This window comes from Gouania willdenowi, chromosome 21 (assembly GCF_900634775.1).
Source record: "Gouania willdenowi chromosome 21, fGouWil2.1, whole genome shotgun sequence".
NCBI classification, from domain to species: Eukaryota; Metazoa; Chordata; class Actinopteri; order Blenniiformes; family Gobiesocidae; genus Gouania; species Gouania willdenowi.
The window spans coordinates 28,058,388-28,080,595 of record NC_041064.1 but is presented as its reverse complement, the minus strand read 5'-3'; the positions used below and the strand labels follow the sequence as shown (position 1 = coordinate 28,080,595).

The window sequence follows — 22,208 nt, the reverse complement described above, 5'->3', positions numbered from 1 at the left end:
GACTGGAACCTGTGAGCCAGTGTTCATTTTGGCAGCCTTTTTAGTTTAGTCAGTATTATGGACAACGACGCTTATTTGTTTTAGTCACATTTTAGCCATTTCAAAATGTTTAGTTTTAGTCTAGTTTTAGTCTAATTTTATCTTTATTTTTAAGTATTAGTCTTTTAACATTAATTTAGGTCAACAAATGTTTGTAAGTGGAATGAAGGTTTACAGGTTGTACTGAAAGTTTAAATGTGTGGCTCCTTTAAGGCTTTATGAGAATGAGAGCCGACGAGAGTGAATGCAGCTGGATACGAGAGTGTGCCGAATATTAAGTGGAAAATTGTTAGTTTAGTTTAGCTGCAAATGTTTAGTGAGTAACAGTTAATGTAATATAGGCTGCAGCATTTCTCAGACAGACCTGTGTGCTGCTCTAACACGGCTGCTAAAGTGAAGGAGGTTAACCCTCGAGTGAATGACAGTAACTTCAGCCCTGGAGAATCAACCTCCCTGTGCTTTTTGACCACAGTCAGGCTGCTGCGCAGCAACGGTTAACACATGGATCATTTAGTCGCTTCTGACCAACAAGCTCCTTTGTTGAGGCTGTCATTATGCTCCAAAAATGGGCGTGACCGAACAAGGCATTGCCGATATATTTTTTTGGCTTTACCCCCACAATAGGTGGAAATGTTGTGCATTTTGAAAATCTGACGGGTCAGTCACTAACGTTTTCGTCCAGTCTCGTCAAAGGCCAGGTTAGCTAGCAAGGAGGCAGCAGACTTAGTGTGTCATGTGATCTAAATGACGGGGCAAGATGAAATGGGATGAGAAAAGCGCCAGAAATTCTCGAGGTGACGAAACTAAAGCACATTTAAGACCTATCTGATGTGAATTTAAGACAATTTAATACTTTTTAAGGCCTTTTATTTGTAAAAAAAAAATATATATATATATTTAAGACTTTTTAACTCACTCAGAGCCATTGACGAGATATCTCGTCATTTCAAAGTCAAACGCTCAGTGCCATTGACGAGATAACTCGTCACTTGCGTTTTTTCACTGCATTTGCTAGAAGACACACTGGCGCAGGTCTCCCTGAAATATCTAACCTGTCTGTGATGTAGTGACCAAATGGCGCCCTATAGATGGCAGTACTGCAACTTTGGATGAGAGATCAGCAGCAATGGGTCTAAAAAGCTGAGAAGAAGTGAAGTTGATGAGGGAGAAATGGCGAGTGGAGAGCAGATGGTTAGCGAATAAACAGTGATAGAGAAAACAGTGACACAGAAGACAGTTCCAGTACTGAGTGAATGAATTCTAAATTTTAAGATTAGGTAAAGGTAAAAAAAAAAATATACATACATATATATATATCTTTCTCCTCATCACACTACAGTAAAAAATATATTTCTTAATGGTAATTGTATATACAGTATTTCTATAATTTACAGGTTGTGCATCCAGCAGGGATCCCACTCCACCGGTTGGCAGAGCTAAGAAAGGTTAAAAAAAAAAAATATATATATATATATATATTTCTCCTCATCACACTGCAGTACAAAATATATGTTTTATGGTAATTGTATATATTTCTATAATTTACAGGTTCTAACTGCAGCAGAGGTAGTGGGCAAGACTTTGGCTGGCATCAAACTGGTTGGCAGCCAAATGAAATCCCCTTTACTGCAACCCCTGGACCCCGGAACGCTGCTGCAGAGCTGGAGTCCAACGTGCCAGCTAACTTCTTGGAGTTGTTCATGACAGACGAGCTGCTCCAACATGTTGCAGATGAGACCAATCTCTATGCCGGTCAGTATTTTCAGGCACATCCTGAAAGTCTGCCTCATAGCAGAGGTAATTCCTGGAGTCTAGTGTCTGTCGCAGAACTAAAAACTTTTTTTGGACTTTCTTTTCTGACCGGATATGTGAAAAAGCCTAGCCTTTATCTTTATTGGAGTATGGATGAGGTAGATGCTACACCTTACTTCAATAAAACCATGTCAAGGAACAGGTTCCAAATCATATGGAGGTACCTTCATTACAACAATAATGAATCACAGGATGCCAGTAATAAGATGTACAAAGTACGCCCAGTGTTGGACTACGTAGTGCAAAAGTTCAAAGAGTTGTATCAACCAAGGAGAAATTTATGTGTGGATGAGGGTATGATGCAGTGGTGGGGGCGCCTGTCTTTCAGGGTGTACAACCCACAAAAGCCAGTGAAGTATGGAATCAAATCATACATACTGTGTGACTCAGCCACTGGCTACTGTTTCAACATGAGGCCTTACGTAGGGGAAGCTAGCACTCTGTCAGAGACCGTGCTCTCTCTCCTTGATCGTCTCCCTGGTCATGGTTACACACTCTACATGAACAACTTTTACAACTCTGTGGCACTGTGTGAGCATTTACTCAGGGCAAAAATAAACCTCTGTGGAACACTGAGGAAGAATAGAGGGGAACCTAAGATCATCAGTGACCTGACAAAGACTGACCTGGTGGTGGGGGAAAGGGTTATGCGGCACAATGAGAGTGTGATGGTGGTAGCGTGGCAGGACAAACGGTTGGTTAAGATGGTGACAACCTGCCACCAAGATAGGATGCAGAGGGTTGAGGTGTGGCAGAGGGGACAGAAAACCAAGGTTCCCCAGATGAAACCAGAGTGTGTTGTTGTGTAAAACTCCTCCATGAATGGGGTGGATAGGTTAGACAAAAACATTGCTTACTACCCCTTCATCCGTAGGTCACTGGATTGGTCCAAGAAGTTTGTTGCGTATCTGTTCCAAATATGCATGTTCAACGCATATGTCATCTACGGAGCCAAAAGTGTGAAAACCCTTTTGGAGTTTATGCGCAGGGTAGTAAAGACATGGACGGCTACACAGTATGTGGGAGAGGAGGAGGAGGAGGAGGAGGTTGCAGGTGTGGAGACTGAGGGGAGTGGAGATTTGGTGGAAGGCCAACATACAACTCTGACCCCCACAGCAAGGGCCAGTGCAGTGAGACACGACTGTACTGCAAGGCCTGTTGTGTCCCCTTGCACCCAGGAGTGTGTTTCACAATCTACCACAGTAAGCTGAACTATTCAGTGTAGGGGCACGCACACACACACAGTAGAGGGCGACCGTGGCTCAGGTGGTAGAGGGTCGTCTTCTGATCGAGAGGTTGGGGGTTTGATCCCAGTACCTGACTTTGTGTCGAAGTGTCCTTGGGCAAGACACTGAACCCTAAGCTGCTCCCAGTGGTCGACGAGCGCCTTGCATGGCAGTCCTGTCCCACTGGTGTGTGAATATCCCACACCCAACATGAATTCATGTTGGGTGTGGGATACATATGTATGTGTATATACGTATATATGCATATGTGTGTATCCATAAAATGAAGAGTCCGTCCTTAAGACTGCTCTACTGTAAAGTGCCTTGAGATACCATTGGTTATGATTTGGCGCTATACAAATAAAGATTGATTGATTGATTGATTGAATGTGAGAGTGATTGGCTGATATGTAAAGCGCTTTGAGACTGCTTCAGTGTGGTGATAAAGCGCTATATAAATCAAGTCCATTTAGTCCATTTAGAGGTAAAACTGATGACATCATCACTATAGAGGTAGAGCTGATGACATCATCACTGTGAGGACTGAATAAATGTAAATAAGTTCAGATATTTTTGTGAAATGTAAATATTGTAATTGTGCACTGTTGTATTTTTAGATAAAAAACAATAACAATTTTGCCATCAAAAGCGCCGTCTGTGTTTTTTTTTTGTGTTATATATAAGGAAACAATGTTCAGATGTTAGAGTTGTCACTAAAGCAAAAACACTCGCTTTAAAGTCACCGACAGTGTTTTTTTTAGAAAAAGGCCGTTTTCTCAGCTTTTTGCTCTGAAACTGAAGATTTGTGTAAAACTTGCTCTATTCAACAGCTGATTATGGGAGAACGAAACAACCAGAAACATTTTTTTTTCTGATGAAAGCAGAGGCTTCAATCTTTCAGAATCTGGTGTCATATCTCAGATAGTCATAGCACAGAATATTCTATGGGCCTTTAAAATCAGTCAAAATGCTCAAAAACGCCTGGCACTGAGGGGGGTAGAAAATCTGAAAGTGGCTGGCACTGAATGAGTTAAGGACCTGAGGTCACCCTGCCTATTTTCAGTGGAAAAAGATGCCTTACCAATTCAGCTGTTCGATGAAGATTTTAAAACGGCAAATGTCTTGGGACCTAAAAAGGGTTAACATAATTTAGGTGCTATATATTTTAATCTCAGGAATTTACCCCCAATCTTGAATTCATCTTTGATTAACATCTATTTTTTTGTGCTCTATTCCATGCACAGGACATCAAGCGATACATTTTTCATTTGATACTTGAGCCACTTATAAATTATCTGAAAGTGCTTGAGACAGAGGGACTTCAAATTCAAATCCATCCCACCTTGCACTGCATTAATAACACTGTCTATTTCAAAAAGCGCTCTTAAAACATACCGGTAAGGGAGGTTGAGTTTCAGTTTTTGTTTTAAAATGAAGTGGAGAGAATTTATTTATCTTTTCCCACACCTTCAAAAAGAATTGTGGGCACAGTGCGTCATTCTTAAGTACGTTCAAGGTCACTTGCTAAGGCTGTACAAGTGGCTGGTAAAAGTAAGTACCAGTAGAAGTAAGTCAATAAACTTTATTTGTATAGCGCTTTTCACAAACCATAGTCGTAAGAATACATGCTTACGACTATGGTTTCAATCAGCAGCAAAATCGTTCACCTCTGCCAACAGTAAATTTGCTGGATGGAAGAAATGATTTGGGGTTAAATGCCATACAGTCTTGGTGCTTGTTACGCAATATGCCTTTGCCATTTGGTGCTTTGATTGAGACGGGTGATAAACACCGACATCTCCAACATTTGCTCTTGCATATTGTTAACATTGTATATTCACCAGTCCTGTCAGAAGTTATGACTATATATCTCAAACATTTAATCATTGATAATCATTGGCTTTTCAAACAGTTATTTCATGAGTGACATTATTTTTAGCCTGATTAGTTTTTAAATAACATTGTAATGATAAATGGAGTGCCTTTTGATGTGTGCAGCGCAGCCTGTGGCGGCTGTATGAAGGAAATAGGACCTCATTCATGCTTTTAAAATGTAAAGTGTACCTTAAACTTTGACAAATGAGCTACAGTATTTAATCAGCAATGTGATGAATTATAGGTGCAATTGGCTGAACGCATAATAAACACAAAAGGGAAAACATTTAGTGAGCTTTTGATATGATGTGATATTATTGCTTCAAGCATGCGAACTAACTGTCTAATCCGTGCGTCTCTGCAGGATTTCTGTTGTGAAATTGCTCACAGCGCACATAGGGGGGCAGACTTCACCTGCTCAGTAGCTGATTCTCTTCCACAGAGCATTTAAATGCACTTTAAGTCACATTTTCACACTTTCAGAGAGCAAATATTTGTTTTGCTCCACCTCTAATGTGAGGATGCCAAATTTCATCTTGTAAATGTTTTTTTTTTTCAGTGTCGTACGACCAAATGTGCACTCATATTTGCACCCGTTTTCATGCAAGGTTAATAAATTAGGGCCATTGTGCTTGGATTAGCTTTATTGATTTGTGTTGTTAATTGCTGTAAATTTCTATTGTCTCTCACCTTGAGCTTGCCTCCGCTGAGCTCCTCACTCATCTTCAGTCGGGCATCAACTGTCCTCTTGAGGTCTCTCTGCAGTCTGCGGCCAAAGTCTCTGAACATGGTGGAGCCTCCAGAAAGGACAATGTTCTGTGAAGGGAAACGTGTTGAGGGATTACTGCTGACATGGAAATAGCACTTAAAATGACCCATGATTTAGTGCCATGTGAACAAGACCGTGTTAACAGGCCACTACACACTGTACTGATAGAGGACACCAATCACAAATGAAAAACCCCTCCAAACACCTCAGTAACTAATAGTTCAGTCTACACAAAAGCAAAGAACAATCAATTATGTAACTATCAGGGGAGTGGTGGCCTAGCGGTTAAGGAAGTGGGCTTATAATGGGAGGGTCACTGGTTCGAATCTAATTGGAATTAAATTGAATATCGACTAGTCTACATACATAGGGTTTTTTATGTAGTACAATATTGACTAGTCTATTACATAGGGTTTTTCTATCAATTTAATTTGAACAAATTAATCTACAAGCTAAAAACATTGTCTTAAAATATTGTGTTCTCAAAGCATTCTCTGTGCAAAGAGTGATAAAACACTGCTGAATATCAAGGCATCTCTTTAGTAAAGAACATAAAGTAAGCAAATCAAAAGAAACTTTTAGAAATTACAATTTCAGTAAGCATATGTTTTTATCCCAGGTGACGTACAACACAAAGTAGGCTTGTGCTCAACATCCCACAGTGATGACCAAAGTTGCATTCGACAAACCGGTGAACCTCCGATTACAAGCCCGCTTCCTTAACCATTACACCACCACCATCCAATGCCCCTCGCACCTTTTCACACACGTACACACAACCACTATTTGCACTGCCTGGTCTCAAATTAGCTGTAACATTCTCCATAAAAATATCTTCTCCACCCAGAGATCAATGTGACCCTCCCGAGCTGAGTTAGCTGTGTTAACTGTGTGCTTTAAAGCACACCTGCTGATGTCAAAGTGCTGTCCAAAGATATTCCGCCTTGACCTGGTTGAATTACATTATGAAAGTTTTATGTTGCAGAGTTTACATAGACATTGTCTTTTTGTGCGAAAATATATTTCCACATGGCGCAAGTCTTTTTTCTTAGCTGCGTTTTCATTACCCTCGGAAATGCGTAAAATCTAAATAACCCAATAAAAGCTGGTAATGGAAATAACCAACTTTTGAAAAAACCCTCAAATATCGCAAAAAGGTTTTTACACTTTTATGAGGAGGTATTTCAGTTATTCGATTTTGAAATGTGTCACAAAAGTGCCATGGAAACAATTTTTTTCGTAAATACATGTCACAGGACGTGACATACCTGGTCACATGACCACTTCTCTCCAAGTAAACATGATGCGGTACATGTGGACAAAAGAGGAGACCGGGACGTTTCTTAGTGTTATACTAAAATTATTACTGCCACATTAGACAGCAAACAACAAATGAATACAAAGTGTTATAAGGAGGTTCTGAGCATCCGTCTTCCTGCGCCAAAGTCTCGAGGGATAAGATTTCACGGGAGGTGCGAGGCTCCAGCCCAAAACAACGTTCAATGGAAACACGTTCAAAGCGCAATTATACTTTGTCGACATTTAAAATGATCGCTTTTATTTTGCGAAAACTGTAATGGAAAGCCAGCTATTGTTTCACTCACTGCACAGCAGCTATATGCAGGTTACATAGCTGGTAGCAGGTTTAAATGTGTTGCAGCTTGTGCATTTCCTAAGATATTGATCATTTAAAATTGTTTATGGGTCTGTTTTTCCAAATATTGCTTTACACTGTAAATATCGCACTTAATTATTTTAAACACATGCTGCCATTAGATTTATTTTGTCACTGAAAAATAAAATAAGAAACAAGCATTTTGGCAGTCGATTAAAATAAATCAATGTGTACATTAACTGTTTACGCGGCAATATTGTTATCGAAAACCATGATCAAAGATGTTTTTGCACTTGAGACAATAATCATTACTCTATAATCCAAAAATCATATTTTAAAACTACCTGTTTTGACTGGCTACTTTATAAAGCCATTTCCAAGGCTTTGGGACTACAGCGAAAGAAGTCCGGAGCCATTATCCACAAACAGAGAAAAACAATATCAAACCAACAGTCAAGCATGGTGGTAGCAGTGATATTATCTGAACATGTCACAGCTTGAGCACCTCTGCAACTTGCTGCGTAAATAAAACAAGGAATTGTGCAATGTAGCTGAAATGTTTTTGGCAACATATATTTTAATTACATCCAGAATATCACTGATCTTAAATCTTTTTCTGATTTCATCTCTTCCGTCTTCCGAGGCTCAGTTATCATCTAAAGCCACACTGACAGAAGACAGAATCAACAGGTTTTCAGAGGACTCTTCTTACCTTGTACAGAGGACGCCTGACATCAATGGGGCAGTTCTGAATGACCTCATCCACTACCTCAGAGATAGGCTGAGTGAAGTCAGGGTTGGCAAACTGGTTGTGCAAACAAAAATAAAAATTGTATGGTCAATATATTCCCTCTGAAGTAGACTGTAGTAATGTGCTATTATAACAAAAAATAAAATAACCAAAGCATCATAAATATGCAACTAAAATCAATCTGTTTTGGAAGATGATCAAAATGAATTAAAACCAGCATATTTGATTAACATGACTCTTAAGTTTCAAATAAATGTATTGTTTGATTAAATTCAGGCTAAGTCAATGACAACTTTCACGCTGCAGCAACCACAATTCCCAACAACGTATCGCTACAACCTGGTTTATGCCTCTTCTTCTTCTGCCCAGGGACAATGACCACACCCTCGGCCGCCCTGGGGGCGCATCTGGTGTGGCCACATCTACGGGACTATAACGGTGCGCCTGGGGCGCTGCATGCCCGCAGGCGCACCGACAAAGCCCCCCAGAGCGCTCCCGGGCGAAGCCCCTCCACCCCAGCCCACAAACGGACACAGTCCAGCAGGACCGCACAGCCCCAGACGGCGCAAGGACAGTAGCCCAGGCCCCGCCACCCACTGGACAGAGTAAGCCACAAGGCAATGCCCCCCACCGGCTCGTGAGCGACCGGTGGCTGCCACTGCGGGAAGGAAGCACTCCAACCGACACCGTCCAGAGAGACCCCGCGAAGAGAGCACCCAGCAACACCCCGCCATGCCCGACCGCACCATCCTGATGTATTTGTAGTCTACACGGTGGCCCAGCCATCAACAGAGAGGCCGGGCCCTCAACCGACAGGCCCAAATATGTGATCCTACCCACCTCCCTGTTATGGAGCCTCTCCATTCCCCAATGGGCGAAAGCTACAGCCCCCCACCAGCACCCCGGGCCGACAGGATAAACAGAGATGGAGAGTCCAATTTATTTTAATTGTTTGTTTTATTGGTTTAAAATATTTAAAAGTTCTTGACATTCTAAATACAATGGTAAAAAATACAGGTTGATTGCATTTGAAAGGGTGTACTTGCATTACTGTGATATGTTATCATTACATTAGTGATTAATTTGGTCTAAAAAATGTCGACAATAATATTGTTTATCAGCAATAATTTGTGGGACAATATATCGTCCAGCAAAATCTGATATCGGCCCAGGTCTACTTATGAGTCTACGGAGCAACCACGGTGTCGGCCATTGCAGCCTCTGAGCTGCTACGAGAAGCATAAGGATCAAATGTCATCGCGCTGCTGCGGTCCTTTAAAACTTTTTACTTAATTTTATTTTGTGAACCATTGAATTTTATATCGTCGTTTTTTTTTTGTGCAAAATTTCCACTAAATGTTGTTACATTCATACATATACCACGTTTGCCATCAATGGTGACGTGCTGACGTGGTGACGTATCGATCATTTCCTGTTTACGCTCTACCGCTGCTTGCAGCGCTCTACTACTGTGTTCTGCTAACTCTAATCAAACTTGTTGTCATTGATATTTTAGCCTTGAAAACACTTGTTTTAATTTTTTACCGTACAGTTAAACGTACGAAGGTTAAGTAAAAAGCAATCTCGCCTCTTATAGGCTGTGTAATCTCCTTTAAACTTCCTTTTGTCCTTAGCTTAGCTTAGCTTAAATTTAGCACCTATGGCTTCTCTCTCCTCCCCTCTGCTCTCCTGCCCGGTGTGTCAGATGTTTAGTTACTCCTCGTCCTCCTTTAGGGACAATGGTAGTTGCATAAAGTGTAGCGTACTGTTAGATATGGAGGCGAGGATCAACAATCTGGAGAAGCGGTTCCGCACCCCTGATACCAAAACCGAAGCTAGCAAGCAGGACCTAGCCGGTGCGGACCGTGCTAGCTCTAGCTTAGCCTCCCCCCCGGCCAGCAATGAGTGGGTTACTGTCCGTGGTAAGCATAGTCGAAGGTCAAAAAGCCGCTCGGGACACCACCATGTTCACGTCTCAAACAGGTTCTCCCCCCTCCGTGAGGACAACACACTCACCGGGGAACAAACTCTGATAATTGGCGACTCCATAGTGAGAAACGAGAAGCTAGCGAAGTCAGAGGGCATCGTGAGGTGCATCCCAGGGGCCAGAGCGGGCGACATAGAATCAAATCTAAAGTTCCTGGCAAAGAGTAACCGTAAGTTTGATAGGATAGTCCTCCATGTCGGTACTAATGACTCCCGACGTCATCAGTCGGAAGCAACCAAAGTGAACATTGAATCAGTTTGTGCTTATGCTAAAACAATGGTGGACTCCGTAATTTTCTCTGGTCCCTTACCAAATCTGACCAGTGATGACATGTATAGCCGCATGTCATCATTTAACCGCTGGCTATCGAGGTGGTGTCCAGAAAACGAGGTGGGCTTCATTGATAATTGGAGATCCTTCTGGGGAAAACCGAACCTGATAGGAAGAGATGGAATCCATCCTACTTTGGAGGGAGCATCTCTACTATCAGAAAACATGGCACAGTCACTGTTATGACATCTCATGAATGAGACCATGTTACAGAGACCATTGCTATTATGATAGCTGTGTTCATCGCCATGACAACTGTTGAGATGGTGGTGAATATTATTTTATGGAGACGGTGTCTGTCCCTCGACCCATATTTCACAATGATTTTAACATAAAATCAAATAAAAGAGCTATCAATTATAAAAATCTGAAAAAAATTAAAATCTCAAATCTAGAAACACCAAAACATAAAACCATTAGATGTGCTCTATTAAATATTAGATCACTGAGATCCAAATCTCTACTAGTAAATGACCTTATCTCAGAAAATAACTTTGATTTATTCTGTTTAACTGAAACATGGCTGTATCAAGATGAATATGTTAGTTTAAATGAAGCCACTCCTCCCAGTCATTTAAATACTCATATGCCACGAGACATAGGCCGTGGAGGTGGTGTAGCAGCTATTTATCATTCCTCTCTCCTAATATATCCTAAACCAAAGGCCAATTACACTTCCTTTGAAAGCCTGGTTCTAAATTTATCTCATATCGAATCAAAAACCTGCCAGCCAGTCTTATTTGTGATAATTTACCGTCCTCCAGGCCCTTATTCTGAATTTCTATCAGAATTCTCTGAGTTTATATCAACCTTAGTCCTCAGTTCTGATAAAATACTGATAGGAGATTTTAATATCCATGTTGACAAAGATAGTGATAGCCTGAGCTCAGCCTTTATGTCCCTAATAGACTCAGTTGGCTTTTTTCAAACTATTAATGAAGCTACTCATCGTTTAAATCATACTCTTGATCTTGTTCTAACATATGGCCTTGATATTAATGAACTAAAAGTCTACCCTGAAAATCCTCTGCTATCAGATCACTTTTTAATATCTTTTAACATTATCTTAGAGGATCTCGCACTGTGCAATAAAATAGTTACGAGTAGAAATCTGTCCAATAGTGCTGTGGCTAAATTTAAAGAGGCCATTCCTGCTGCCTTAAACTCAGTGCACCATCCAATAAATAACTATGACATTAATTATAACCCCTCTCAAGTGGATCTGCTTGTCGATAGCTCTGCTAGTCTGCTAAAATCCACCTTGGACTCAATTGCCCCATTGAGGGAAAAAACTATTAAACGTCAGAGGAAAGCTCCGTGGTTTAGCTCTCTGAAACTCACACACTCAAACAAACAACCCGTAAATTAGAGAGAATGTGGCGCTCCAATAAAACAGAGGAGTCACGAATACTCTGGCAAGAAAGCCATAGTAAATACATGACAGCCTTACGACATAGTCGATCTACATACTACTCCTCACTAATTGAAGAAAATAAAAATAATCCGAGGTACCTTTTCAGCACTGTAGCCAGGTTAACACAAAGTCAGAGCTCTATTGAGCCCATGATTCCTCTAGCCCTCAGCTGTGAGGACTTTATGACATTTTTTAACGATAAAATTCACAAGATTAGAGATAAAATTAGCCACTCCCTGCCTTCACCTGGGCCTGCTGTACCATTAAATGTAAATAGGCCTAACCTAAACTGTTTCACACATATAGGACTTCAGGAACTTAACTCTATTATTTCATCCTCCAAACCATCGACCTGCCTTTCAGATCCGACCCCAACTAAGCTGTTTAAAGAAGTTATTCCCCTAGTCTGCCCATCTTTGTTGGAGACAATAAATATATCCCTATCAATAGGCTACGTGCCACAGTCCTTTAAAGTAGCTGTAATCAAACCCCTTCTCAAAAAACCTACTCTTGATTCCAGCACTTTAGCAAACTACAGGCCTATATCTAATCTTCCTTTTATTTCAAAGATTCTTGAGAAAGTTGTGGCGGCTCAGCTCTGTGAATTTCTTCAAAACAACAGCCTGTTTGAGGACTTCCAGTCAGGTTTTAGAGCTCAACACAGCACAGAGACTGCTTTAGTTAAAGTAACTAATGATCTACTCTGGGCTTCAGATGAAGGACGACTCTCAGTGCTGGTTTTATTAGATCTTAGTGCAGCTTTTGACACTATAGATCACTATATTCTACTAGAGAGATTAGAGAAATTACTTGGAATCACAGGGACTGCCCTAAACTGGTTTAAGTCCTACCTATCTGATAGGTACCAGTTTGTACACGTGAATAATAGGTCTTCTGTGTACACTAAAGTAAGCTACGGGGTCCCTCAGGGCTCTGTGCTAGGTCCAATCCTCTTCTGTATCTATATGATCCCCCTTGGTAATGTTATGAGAAAATACTCTGTTAACTTTCACTGCTATGCTGATGATACCCAACTGTATGTATCAATGAAGCCAGGTGAGACAAATCAGCTATCTAAACTTGAGGCCTGTCTAAAGGACATTAGGGCCTGGATGGACCTAAATTTTCCCCTTCTTAACTCAGACAAGACTGAGGTCATTGTACTGGGCCCACGACACCATAGAGAAACCTATGCTAGCCTAACTGCCCTAGATGGCATTACTCTAGCACGAAGCACAACTGTTAGAAACCTTGGGGTTCTATTTGATCAGGATTTATCCTTCAACTCTCACATAAAACAAACTTCAAGAACTGCCTTCTTTCATCTCCGTAACATTGCTAAAATCAGATCTATCCTGTCTCAGGGCGACGCTGAAAAACTAGTCCATGCTTTTGTTACCTCTCGACTGGATTATTGTAATTCTCTTTTAGCAGGCTGCCCGAGCAAGTCGCTTAAGACACTTCAGCTGGTTCAAAATGCTGCAGCACGTGTACTGACTAAAACTATGAGAAGAGATCACATTACTCCTGTATTAGCCTCTCTGCATTGGCTTCCCATAAAATATAGAATAGAATTCAAGATTCTTCTTCTCACTTATAAAGCCCTAAATGGCACAGGCACCAGTCTATCTCAAGGAGCTTGTAGTGCCATACAATCCCCCCAGAACACTACGCTCTCAAAATGCTGGACTACTCGTTGTTCCATTCATCTCTAAAAGTAGTATAGGAGGAAGAGCTTTCAGTTATCAGGCCCCACTTCTCTGGAACCATCTACCAACCACGGTTCGGGGGGCAGACACCCCCCCTACCTTTAAGGTTAGGCTCAAAACATTCCTCTTTGATAAAGCTTTTAGTTAGGAACCAGCTCATAGCTCATAGTTAAGATGCAATAGGCATAGACTGCCGGGGGGAGGGGGGGGGTCTGGCATGCTCGGTTGGAGAGAGGTTGGAGAGGGCGTTAAGAGAGAGGTCATTTAGGTTAGAGAGGGGCCGGAGAGGGTCCCATTCCTCTCTCAAACACTCCCTCTATGTCTGCTTCTTCCCTTGTGTGTTTGCTCCTGTACTCCTTCTGGCTTTTGTCTTGCAGGTCCGTGGGATCCTCAGTGTGGAGTTACAGAGTCTCAGCGGCTCTGTCTCCACCCTTTCCTCTGCACACACCCAACACAGCATAACGTGGATGGCTGTTCATCATAGGAATGGGATCCACACAAGGTTCCTGCTGCTTAACAGAAGGTTTGCCTTGCCGCTATGATGAATTCATGTTGGGTGTGGGATACATATGTATGTGTATATACGTATATATGCATATGTGTGTATCCATAAAATGAAGAGTCCGTCCTTAAGACTGCTCTACTGTAAAGTGCCTTGAGATACCATTGGTTATGATTTGGCGCTATACAAATAAAGATTGATTGATTGATTGATATAACCCATTCAGAAACACTTCCCATTATAATTTTTATACTTTAAGTTTATATTGCAATATATACCATTACCATGAAGGGATTCAATTTCAAGGATTTTTAATTGACATTATGGGGTGTGTGTGTGTGTGTGTGTGTGTGTGTGTGTGTGTGTGTGTGTGTGTGTGTGTGTGTGTGTGTGTGTGTGTGTGTGTGTGTGTGTGTGTGTGTGTGTGTGTGTGTTGCAATCGAACCTCTGGATGGAAAAAAATCTCTGGTCCTAGGAAGCGCTCATAGCCCACATCGATGGTGAACTCCTTCTTACTGATGGCGTTAATGCCAGTGTATTGCTTGATCCATTTGGATCCATCTGTGTCATATTTGTTGAACTCTTTGACGAGATCTGGGCAGACGTAGCTGAAGCGCTCCTGGTAGGGATAATAGTGTATTAGTGCCTTTCAAATTATAAAAGTTAACATTTTCAGACTTGAAAGGGCAATGCAAAAATAATTCCAAACATTAAAAAAACATTTCTGTATTACAAGCTTTTAAGTAGACATGCAGTACTTAATTTTTTTTTTTTACTTGTCTGCACATGCTGTCAAAGGTCAACACTACAAGAAGTGCAATCTTTTTTTAGACAGCAATGCATTTTATTTTTGTTATTGCAATTAAATAAATTGCATTATTTTATTGCATAATTGTGACCATCACCAGCCCTCCCTAAGGAAGGAAAGAAACATTTTATTAAAGGGAGAATATAAAAAGAGAGGGCAGTGTTACACCTAGGTGAGGGGGTGGGGGAGGTGGAGGTGGAGGGGGAAGAGAGCAGGGAGGAGCGATTCAAGGAAGAGAAATGGAAGGGTGGGGAAGAGTTGATTACTGTAAAGTGAGATGTGAAATTGTAGGCGTGAGGCTTAACTATAATGGTGGTGGCTGTGGGCAGATGGAATTAGTGAGTGGTAATACCTGAAACAGGTATTTGGGATTAACGTGTCTAAAGTTAAGCCCACTACAAGTTTTATCCCACAGTCCAAGGCATGCTTGTGCATCGTAGACCGATGTATGTGCAAGAAACTGCCACTGTAAACCCAAGCGCTGCCCCAGACTCGAGCACGCAGCCAGAATAGCAGAAAGAGCAGGGGCCAGCGAGCCCAGGCAACCCCCCCCCCTGGACCGCACAGCCCCAGACGGCGCAAGGACAGCAGCCCAGGCCCCGCCGCCCACCGGACAGCACAAGCCACAAGGCAATGCCACCCACCGGCGCGCAAGCGACCGGCGGCCACCATCGCAGGAAGGAGGCACCCCAACGGCACCCACCCAGTGCGGAGCAGCAGTCCCCAACTAAGGGCGCCCCAGACCCACCCACCAATCCGCAGATAGCAAGACAGACCTACCAGGCAGCCGACGGCAACCACAACCACCGGAACAGCTAGCGCCGCCCCCCAGCAAACAGCATCATCTCGAAGCACCAGGCAACCCGGCCCCAAACCCGATACAGACGCCAGCACCCCCCAGCGCGCCCACCCCCCACACCGGCAAGACAGGCCGCCCCGGGCCCGCACACACCGAGGACAGCCCCCAAGGCGATCAGGAGACGAGACATGGACCAAGCAACACCCATAGGGAAGAGGCACCCCCACTCCCCGCCGGACCAACACTGCCTGGAGAGACCCCATGAAGAGAGTCCCCGGCCTCACCCCCCATGCCACCCCGAGACCCACTGCTCCACCATGCCCGACCGCACCATCCTGATGTATTTGCATTCTACACGGTAGCCCAGCCATCAACAGAGGGACCAGGCCCCCACCCGACAGGCCCAAATATGTGGTCCTACCCACCTTCCTGTTATGGTGCCTCTCCATTCCCCAATGAGGAGGCACTTCCCTCATACACCCGCCCCACCCCGCCAAAGGCAGCGCGGCGCCACACCGAACGGCAGCCAGTTCCCGGTCGGACGGCAGAAGAACGCGCCCCAAGACGCCCCAACCAAAGACCCACCACCCCCGCCCCGGTACAGCGCCCACGGGGCCCGGCGCACCCAACCAGCAGACCAACCACCCCCGACATGGCTCCGCCAGGGCAAGAACCACAGGCCTCGCCCCCACACACCATCCCAGCACAACTCCAGGGGGGCCCCGCACGAGCAAGGACCCCACCCCACCTCCGTCACACGCCGCACACCGGCCCACGCGGTCCCCCAAGTGAGCCAAAGGGGGAAGGGGGGGAGGGCACCGCGCTAGCAATATCCATGGCGATGGTGCGCTCAAGGGAACAAAGCCGAAGCGCCCAGACAGGCAGGCGGAGTGACCCACAGCAGCACCCCGTCACCCAGCGACCCAGGATGTAGGCGCCGCCCCCGAGCAGTAGCCACCCCCACCCCAGACCCCCCCCGGCCAGGAGCCACAAACCCCACCACCCCAGGCCGCCCACCCCCAAACTAACCCACCCGACGCAGCCCCGCACGCCCCCCAGGCGAAAGCCACAGCCCCCCCCACCAGTACCCCGGGCCGAAGGGAGCCCCCCAACGCCCAACCCAACAGGAGAGCAGGCGCCAGAGCAAAAGAAAAGGAGGGGAGAACGGGACAGGGGGACAGAGAGCAAGGGGAAAGAGCGGCAGAAAAACATGCAGACCCCCAGCCCCACGGGCCTCCCAGGCGTGCACGGCGGGGGCAGGAAAGAAAAATCAAACAGCCCAGCGTCCAGAGGACATCCAGTAGGAACGCACGCCCGCGAAGAGACACCCAGGCAACCCACCCAAGCCACCCCACAAGCCCAGGGAGATCCAGGTCTACAGTTTGATTAGTGTGTTAGAAAAGAGTGGTGCTGGCAGTTCGCTTGCAGGCTAGATCATTAGGCTAAGAAATCGAGATTAAATGCAGTTAAGAAAGAAGTCCAGCACTCCTCAAAGCAGGTTGTTTTAATTTTTCTGAGAGCTGACATCTTTTCCATGGAAATATTCTATGAGGAGATTTTGCCATTGGTTTATGTTTAAGGATTTTTTATCTTTCCAATTCACTAATATTGTTTTTTTTGCTATGGTGAGTGTCGCAAGGATGGATTGTGATTGGTTTGCTGGAAGATCAAGCTTCGTCAGGTCTCCTATCAGACATAGATCTGGAGAGAGAGGAATCCTGCAGTCCAAAATGGAGGACAGTTTTTTAGTAATTCGAGACCACAACTGTTGAACTGGGGAACAGAGCCATAAGGCATGTAAATAAGAATCAATAGTTCCCTGGGTGCACTGAGAGCTGATGTCTGTTGGGGAGAAGCCCATTTTATACATTTTCTGTTGGGAAATGTGATACAGTATCTGTGGAGGACTTTGTATTGAATTAGCTGTTGGTTTGTGTTTTTTGTCATCTTAAAAGTATTACAACAAATTTCTGTCCAGAAATCGGTGTTCGTGGTGACTCAAAGTTCAGCCTCCCATTTAGCGATTGGTAAGTGATTAGAGTTAGTATTCGAGAGTGCTCTGTATATTTTTGATAGTTTTTTATTTTATTTTGTTGAGATTTTCTTCATATATATAGCCAGTTCTGGAGGTTGTAAGGTAATTGGATCTACAGAAGTGTTTTTCTTGATTGTTTCTGTTACTTGTAAGTACTGTAAAAAATTAATTTTATTCATATTGAATTTTTGGGTTAGATTGTAATATGTCATGAGCTTGTTATTTTCAAAGAGGTCTTGGAGATGTGTGATTCCATTTTCTTCCCGTGTCTTCAGATAGAGCAGTGTTTTTTTAATTCTAAAGTCAGGGTTGTGCCAGATTAGAGACAACATGCTAGTTTTTAATTGAATATTTGTAATGTCCAAAGCTTTCCACCACGCAGTCAGGGTGGAGGCAATCAGTGGGTTTTTAAAACAGTTGTGACATTTGAGGGTCGTAGTGATAAAAGGGAGATCAGAGAGTTTAATATGTTTGCAGTCGAGCTGTTCTATTTCTAGCCAGGTGTTGAAGTATTCTTTTGGTTTTAGCCATTCTGTTAAGTATATTATTTGGTTTGCTAAGTAATAATGCATGAAATTAGGGGCTTCTAAACCACCCTCGCTTTTATTTTTTGGAGGGTTGAAAGACCTATTTCAGGTTTTTTCTTACTCGCATAGAATTTTGTAATTGCAGAATGTAATCTTTGGAACCACTGTGTTGGTGGTTTCAGCAGGATCATAGAGAACAGATTTATATTTATTTTAGGTAAGATTTTCAACTGATTTTTAACTGAAGCTATTCTGCCAAGGAGTGAGATGGGGAGATTGTTCCATCTTCGCAGATCATCTGTGACTTTATCCAACAGCGGATCCAGGTTTAGTTTAATTAATTCATTTAAGTTTGGTGATATATTTAAGCATGCAGAACTTAATGGAATTGTGATCCATCAATTACTGCAGTGATTGGCAGGAGGGGCAAAAATGTATGAAGACATTACAATGTCTGATTTGAAGGTCACCTCACAAACAATGACTAAATGACAAAAATGACAAAACCCTTTCAGTTTTTAGTATGTACTGCTGATTTTATAGCACTTATCAGATACAAAACATAAATGGAATATGCTTAAAGAAGATAGCAACTCATCACAATGTGTCCAACAGCCCTTTACGGTGCTATTGTATGGAAAAAGCCAACTACTGGTGTGTAACCTAGTCTAGCTGTCCTTGGGTAAAAGGTAGGGCTAACACTGAACATAACCACATTCATAACAAAAGTTAGACTTAAGCACTTTGGTTGAAAATGCTGTATTGATTTGATGAACTGAATATCCATAACTACCTTCACCGCCTTGGCTGTCTCCAGCGACTGTTCCGGAGGAATGCCCACCTCCCTCTCCCTGAGAAGCTGCTGGGTGAAGTAGGTGATGTCTCGTCCTGCGATGGGAATGTGTTTTATGCAGCTGCCGATCACATAACCTTCGGCCTAATAGACAAGGGGGTGTACACACAGACAGGAAGAGAACCCATAACACAATCATCCTGGTGTCATTTCCAGTTCATCCTATCAGTGTGGAAATTATAGGATACTACATGAAAAATGTACACTCAAGTTCAAACATCTCTCCAAATTAAAGCAGGTTACAAATGCACTGTCATTTATGACATGTTGTGAAATTTTAAAATCATATTTAACACTTTTCTTCCTTTTTTCACTAGTCTCACCAGTGAACGGCAAATATACAATGATCAGAAATAAAAGTGACCTTTTAACAAGTAGGAGGCATGTCATTTTATCCAATAGTAAGTAATGAAAGCTGCCTTGCAATTAGGAAACTAACCACGGGGATGACGTGGGTGACACCGTCTCCACTGTCGATGACAGTACCTGTCAGTGTTCTCTCTCCCACCTGTCTGGATGTCCAGGACGCTGCCAGAGCGAGTACAGCCTATGACCACACAATATACACATACAAACTTTCATTTGTATTGACCAGGATACTCTATTTTCACTCTCCTTGTAAGAAAAGTGCACGTGTATCAAAGTAAGCTAAAAGTCGAGAAAAGGAGTCCAACCTGTACAGCGATATAGAGGCCTGGCACGTTAAAAGATTCAAACATGATCTCAGCGGTGTATTCTCGATTCTCTGGTGTGTTCAGAGGAGGCTCCGTCTGTCAACACAAGGCACATAACAGTCCAGCCACTTCAAAAAACAATTAAAAACAAAAAAAGTAAAGTCACAGTATAATGTTTCAAAGTTGGTATGTTATTTAACCTAAAAGGTGTACTCTAGTATTACCAGAAGGAAGTAGTGGTCCTCAGGTTCTGCCCTCAGGTACTTAAAGATGATCTGCTCCATGAAACGCTCCATTAAGTCCCAGTCCTCTACAATTCCATGACGGATAGGCCACTGTTTTAGGCAAAAAGACAAAAAACATAGAAACAATAAATATTATGAGGTGCAGTCGACTCAATCTTTAAGTGCTTTTTTCAAAGTTTGCATGAAAAATAAAGCACCATTATCCTATCATGTAGCCCAAAAAAAGGTATTTCATCGTATTTCAGTTCCCAACCCTTACGCCATTCATTAATGCTATCCAAGTTTGGGCTGGAAAAGCTTATTTTCTTGAAACTAAAGTACCTTAGTGGAATATGTAGGCTTGTCCACTGCTTCATCACCAATGTAGAAATCCAAGTCATCCACTCCCTTCATCATCCTCCGCTGAGCCTGATCTCCAACCTTGGCTGATTCTTTGATGGCAATACCTGACAAGAGTTTAATCAAGTGCAAAATTAAAGATATGGGACACGATACCTATAAGCAATCCTTTGTCTAACTTGTTAGTGTTTTGGGCAACTCACATGATGGTACGATGAACTGTGGTTCTGTGTTTCCTGCATACCCCAGTTTGGTATAACTGTAAGAGTACAAAAAAGAAACTTTCACAATATATTTGAAAAATCCCCCACTATCTGATGCAAAACCGCTATCATTGGCATTGGTCTGTCACAAAGTTTTCAAAGTATGGGAGAAAGAGACCAAAGAAACTGTGCGATCCCCAAACCAATCCAGGAGTCTACCCGATCATTTTATAATTACTACTGCTGTTGATTGCACCAGCCCACAATAACTGGCGACGAAAAGGGAAAATATAGTGTTTCTCCCTGCATTGTTTCAAACATCTGCCATACAACATGCGTTTTCTGTTAGATGTGTTTTACATGGGCCACAGCTAGACACTTCTGCTGCTCTAAAACAGTGATTCTCAACTGGTGGGTCGAGACCCAAAATTGGGTCGTGGACCTGTTCTGGGTGGGTCGCGGAAAGCCGGTCAAAAATAAATAAATGCTTAATGTCTCTCATGTTGGAGTTGTTTTATTTTGAAAGAAATCTTTGTTTGAGAGGCATGCTGTGAAATGCATGTTGCACAGGAAAAATGTATATATATATTTATGTTTTAAAAAAGATTATATATGTGTGTTTTCAACAACTGTTGAATTCTAAAAAAAAAAGTGGGTCGCGATTTAATGAATATGAAAAAATGTGGGTCCAGGGTGAGACCAGTTGAGAATCCCTGCTCTAAAACAATATATATCACATACTGATCAGTGTTTTAACAAATCAGAGTGTTACTTTTGCTAAGACACATTTACAAATGCTGGAGAGCTCTTTTTTTCATACAGCTCAGCAGTTTAATGTCAGTTCTGACATCCTGTCTTTACACCAGGTTGTGTTCTCAAGGTTATTATTGTTAATTAAAATGAAAGAAAAAACTAAAACTACAAGTAAAACAAACATTTTTGTTATCTGATATAACTGGAACTGTACTGTGTCACGTGTTTACAAAACTAACTTAAACTAAATAGCAATAAAGTCCTTTGTTTTCGTTTTTGTAAATGTGCTTTAATCCTAAACTTGTACATCATAGCCATGCATGCTGATGAATAGTTGACATAACTGGCATACTGTAGTTTCGTATGAAGTAAAGATTGACCTGGATTAAAGTCCTCCTGGAGCCGAAAAAAATACCTTCTCAATGAAGACAATCCAGTTAATTAAATTCCATACAGGTAAAATTACATAGAGTAATGTTTGATTTAATTTGATTTGATTTATATTGATCATATAAATGGCAACTTAAAAAAGTTTAAAACAAAATAAAAATAAATTCAATCAATAAAACACTATCTTGCATCTTCAAATTCTTATGCATCTCATTTTACATGAACACAATGTTATATAAAGAAGATTTTTTTAGGTAATGTATTTGAAAGGCTACAAAAAGTAACTTGAATTTGATAACACGTGATCACGTGATCAACACATTATAATTGCTAATTTCTTGCCACACATAAAGCATGCATATTTAATCGGCACATTGGCAGTTAAATTAATCTGTTCTCACACAATTAAAATCTTTATTTTCTTCCATAATAGTGTTTTTGTTAATTTAGTTATCTTACCAGGGATTTAAAACTTAAGGTTAGCCACAGGTGCGGGAAAGTTGATGGTCTGTAGATGTTGCAGGAGGTGAAGTAGGAAGATGGCTGAGTCATA

At 42.3% G+C, this 22,208-nt stretch overlaps 2 protein-coding genes across 2 annotated transcripts in view; one reads left to right on the top strand and one right to left on the bottom strand.

Annotated features, from left to right (window-relative positions):
* Nucleotides 1-22,208, bottom strand: part of actr3 (actin related protein 3) — a 48,696-nt gene that overhangs the window by 7,055 nt on the left and 19,433 nt on the right. Inside the window, exons 2-10 of the mRNA XM_028435446.1 lie at nucleotides 20,513-20,568; nucleotides 20,292-20,416; nucleotides 19,950-20,060; nucleotides 19,726-19,821; nucleotides 19,491-19,598; nucleotides 18,992-19,135; nucleotides 14,475-14,648; nucleotides 8,049-8,141; nucleotides 5,643-5,768 (exon numbers count right to left, since the gene is read on the bottom strand). Of these exons, the coding sequence (XP_028291247.1) occupies nucleotides 5,643-5,768; nucleotides 8,049-8,141; nucleotides 14,475-14,648; nucleotides 18,992-19,135; nucleotides 19,491-19,598; nucleotides 19,726-19,821; nucleotides 19,950-20,060; nucleotides 20,292-20,416; nucleotides 20,513-20,568 (1,033 nt within the window). The remainder of the gene's footprint in view (nucleotides 1-5,642; nucleotides 5,769-8,048; nucleotides 8,142-14,474; nucleotides 14,649-18,991; nucleotides 19,136-19,490; nucleotides 19,599-19,725; nucleotides 19,822-19,949; nucleotides 20,061-20,291; nucleotides 20,417-20,512; nucleotides 20,569-22,208) is intronic.
* On the top strand, nucleotides 15,825-17,026 carry LOC114455696 (extensin-like). Its single transcript, XM_028437074.1, has 3 exons — nucleotides 15,825-15,994; nucleotides 16,097-16,424; nucleotides 16,571-17,026. Exons 1-3 carry the CDS (start codon nucleotides 15,825-15,827, stop codon nucleotides 17,024-17,026), a joined length of 954 nt encoding a protein of 317 aa, XP_028292875.1.

Excerpts from the sequence above, each read along its gene's own strand:
- LOC114455696 (XM_028437074.1), top strand. The coding sequence starts at position 15,825 with ATGGACCAAGCAACACCCATAGGGAAGAGGCACCCCCACTCCCCGCCG. Across the intron at positions 15,995-16,096 it reads ATGTATTTGCATTCTACACG|GAGGCACTTCCCTCATACAC; the intron begins GTAGCCCAGCCA and ends TTCCCCAATGAG. Across the intron at positions 16,425-16,570 it reads CGGCCCACGCGGTCCCCCAA|GCGCCGCCCCCGAGCAGTAG; the intron begins GTGAGCCAAAGG and ends CCCAGGATGTAG.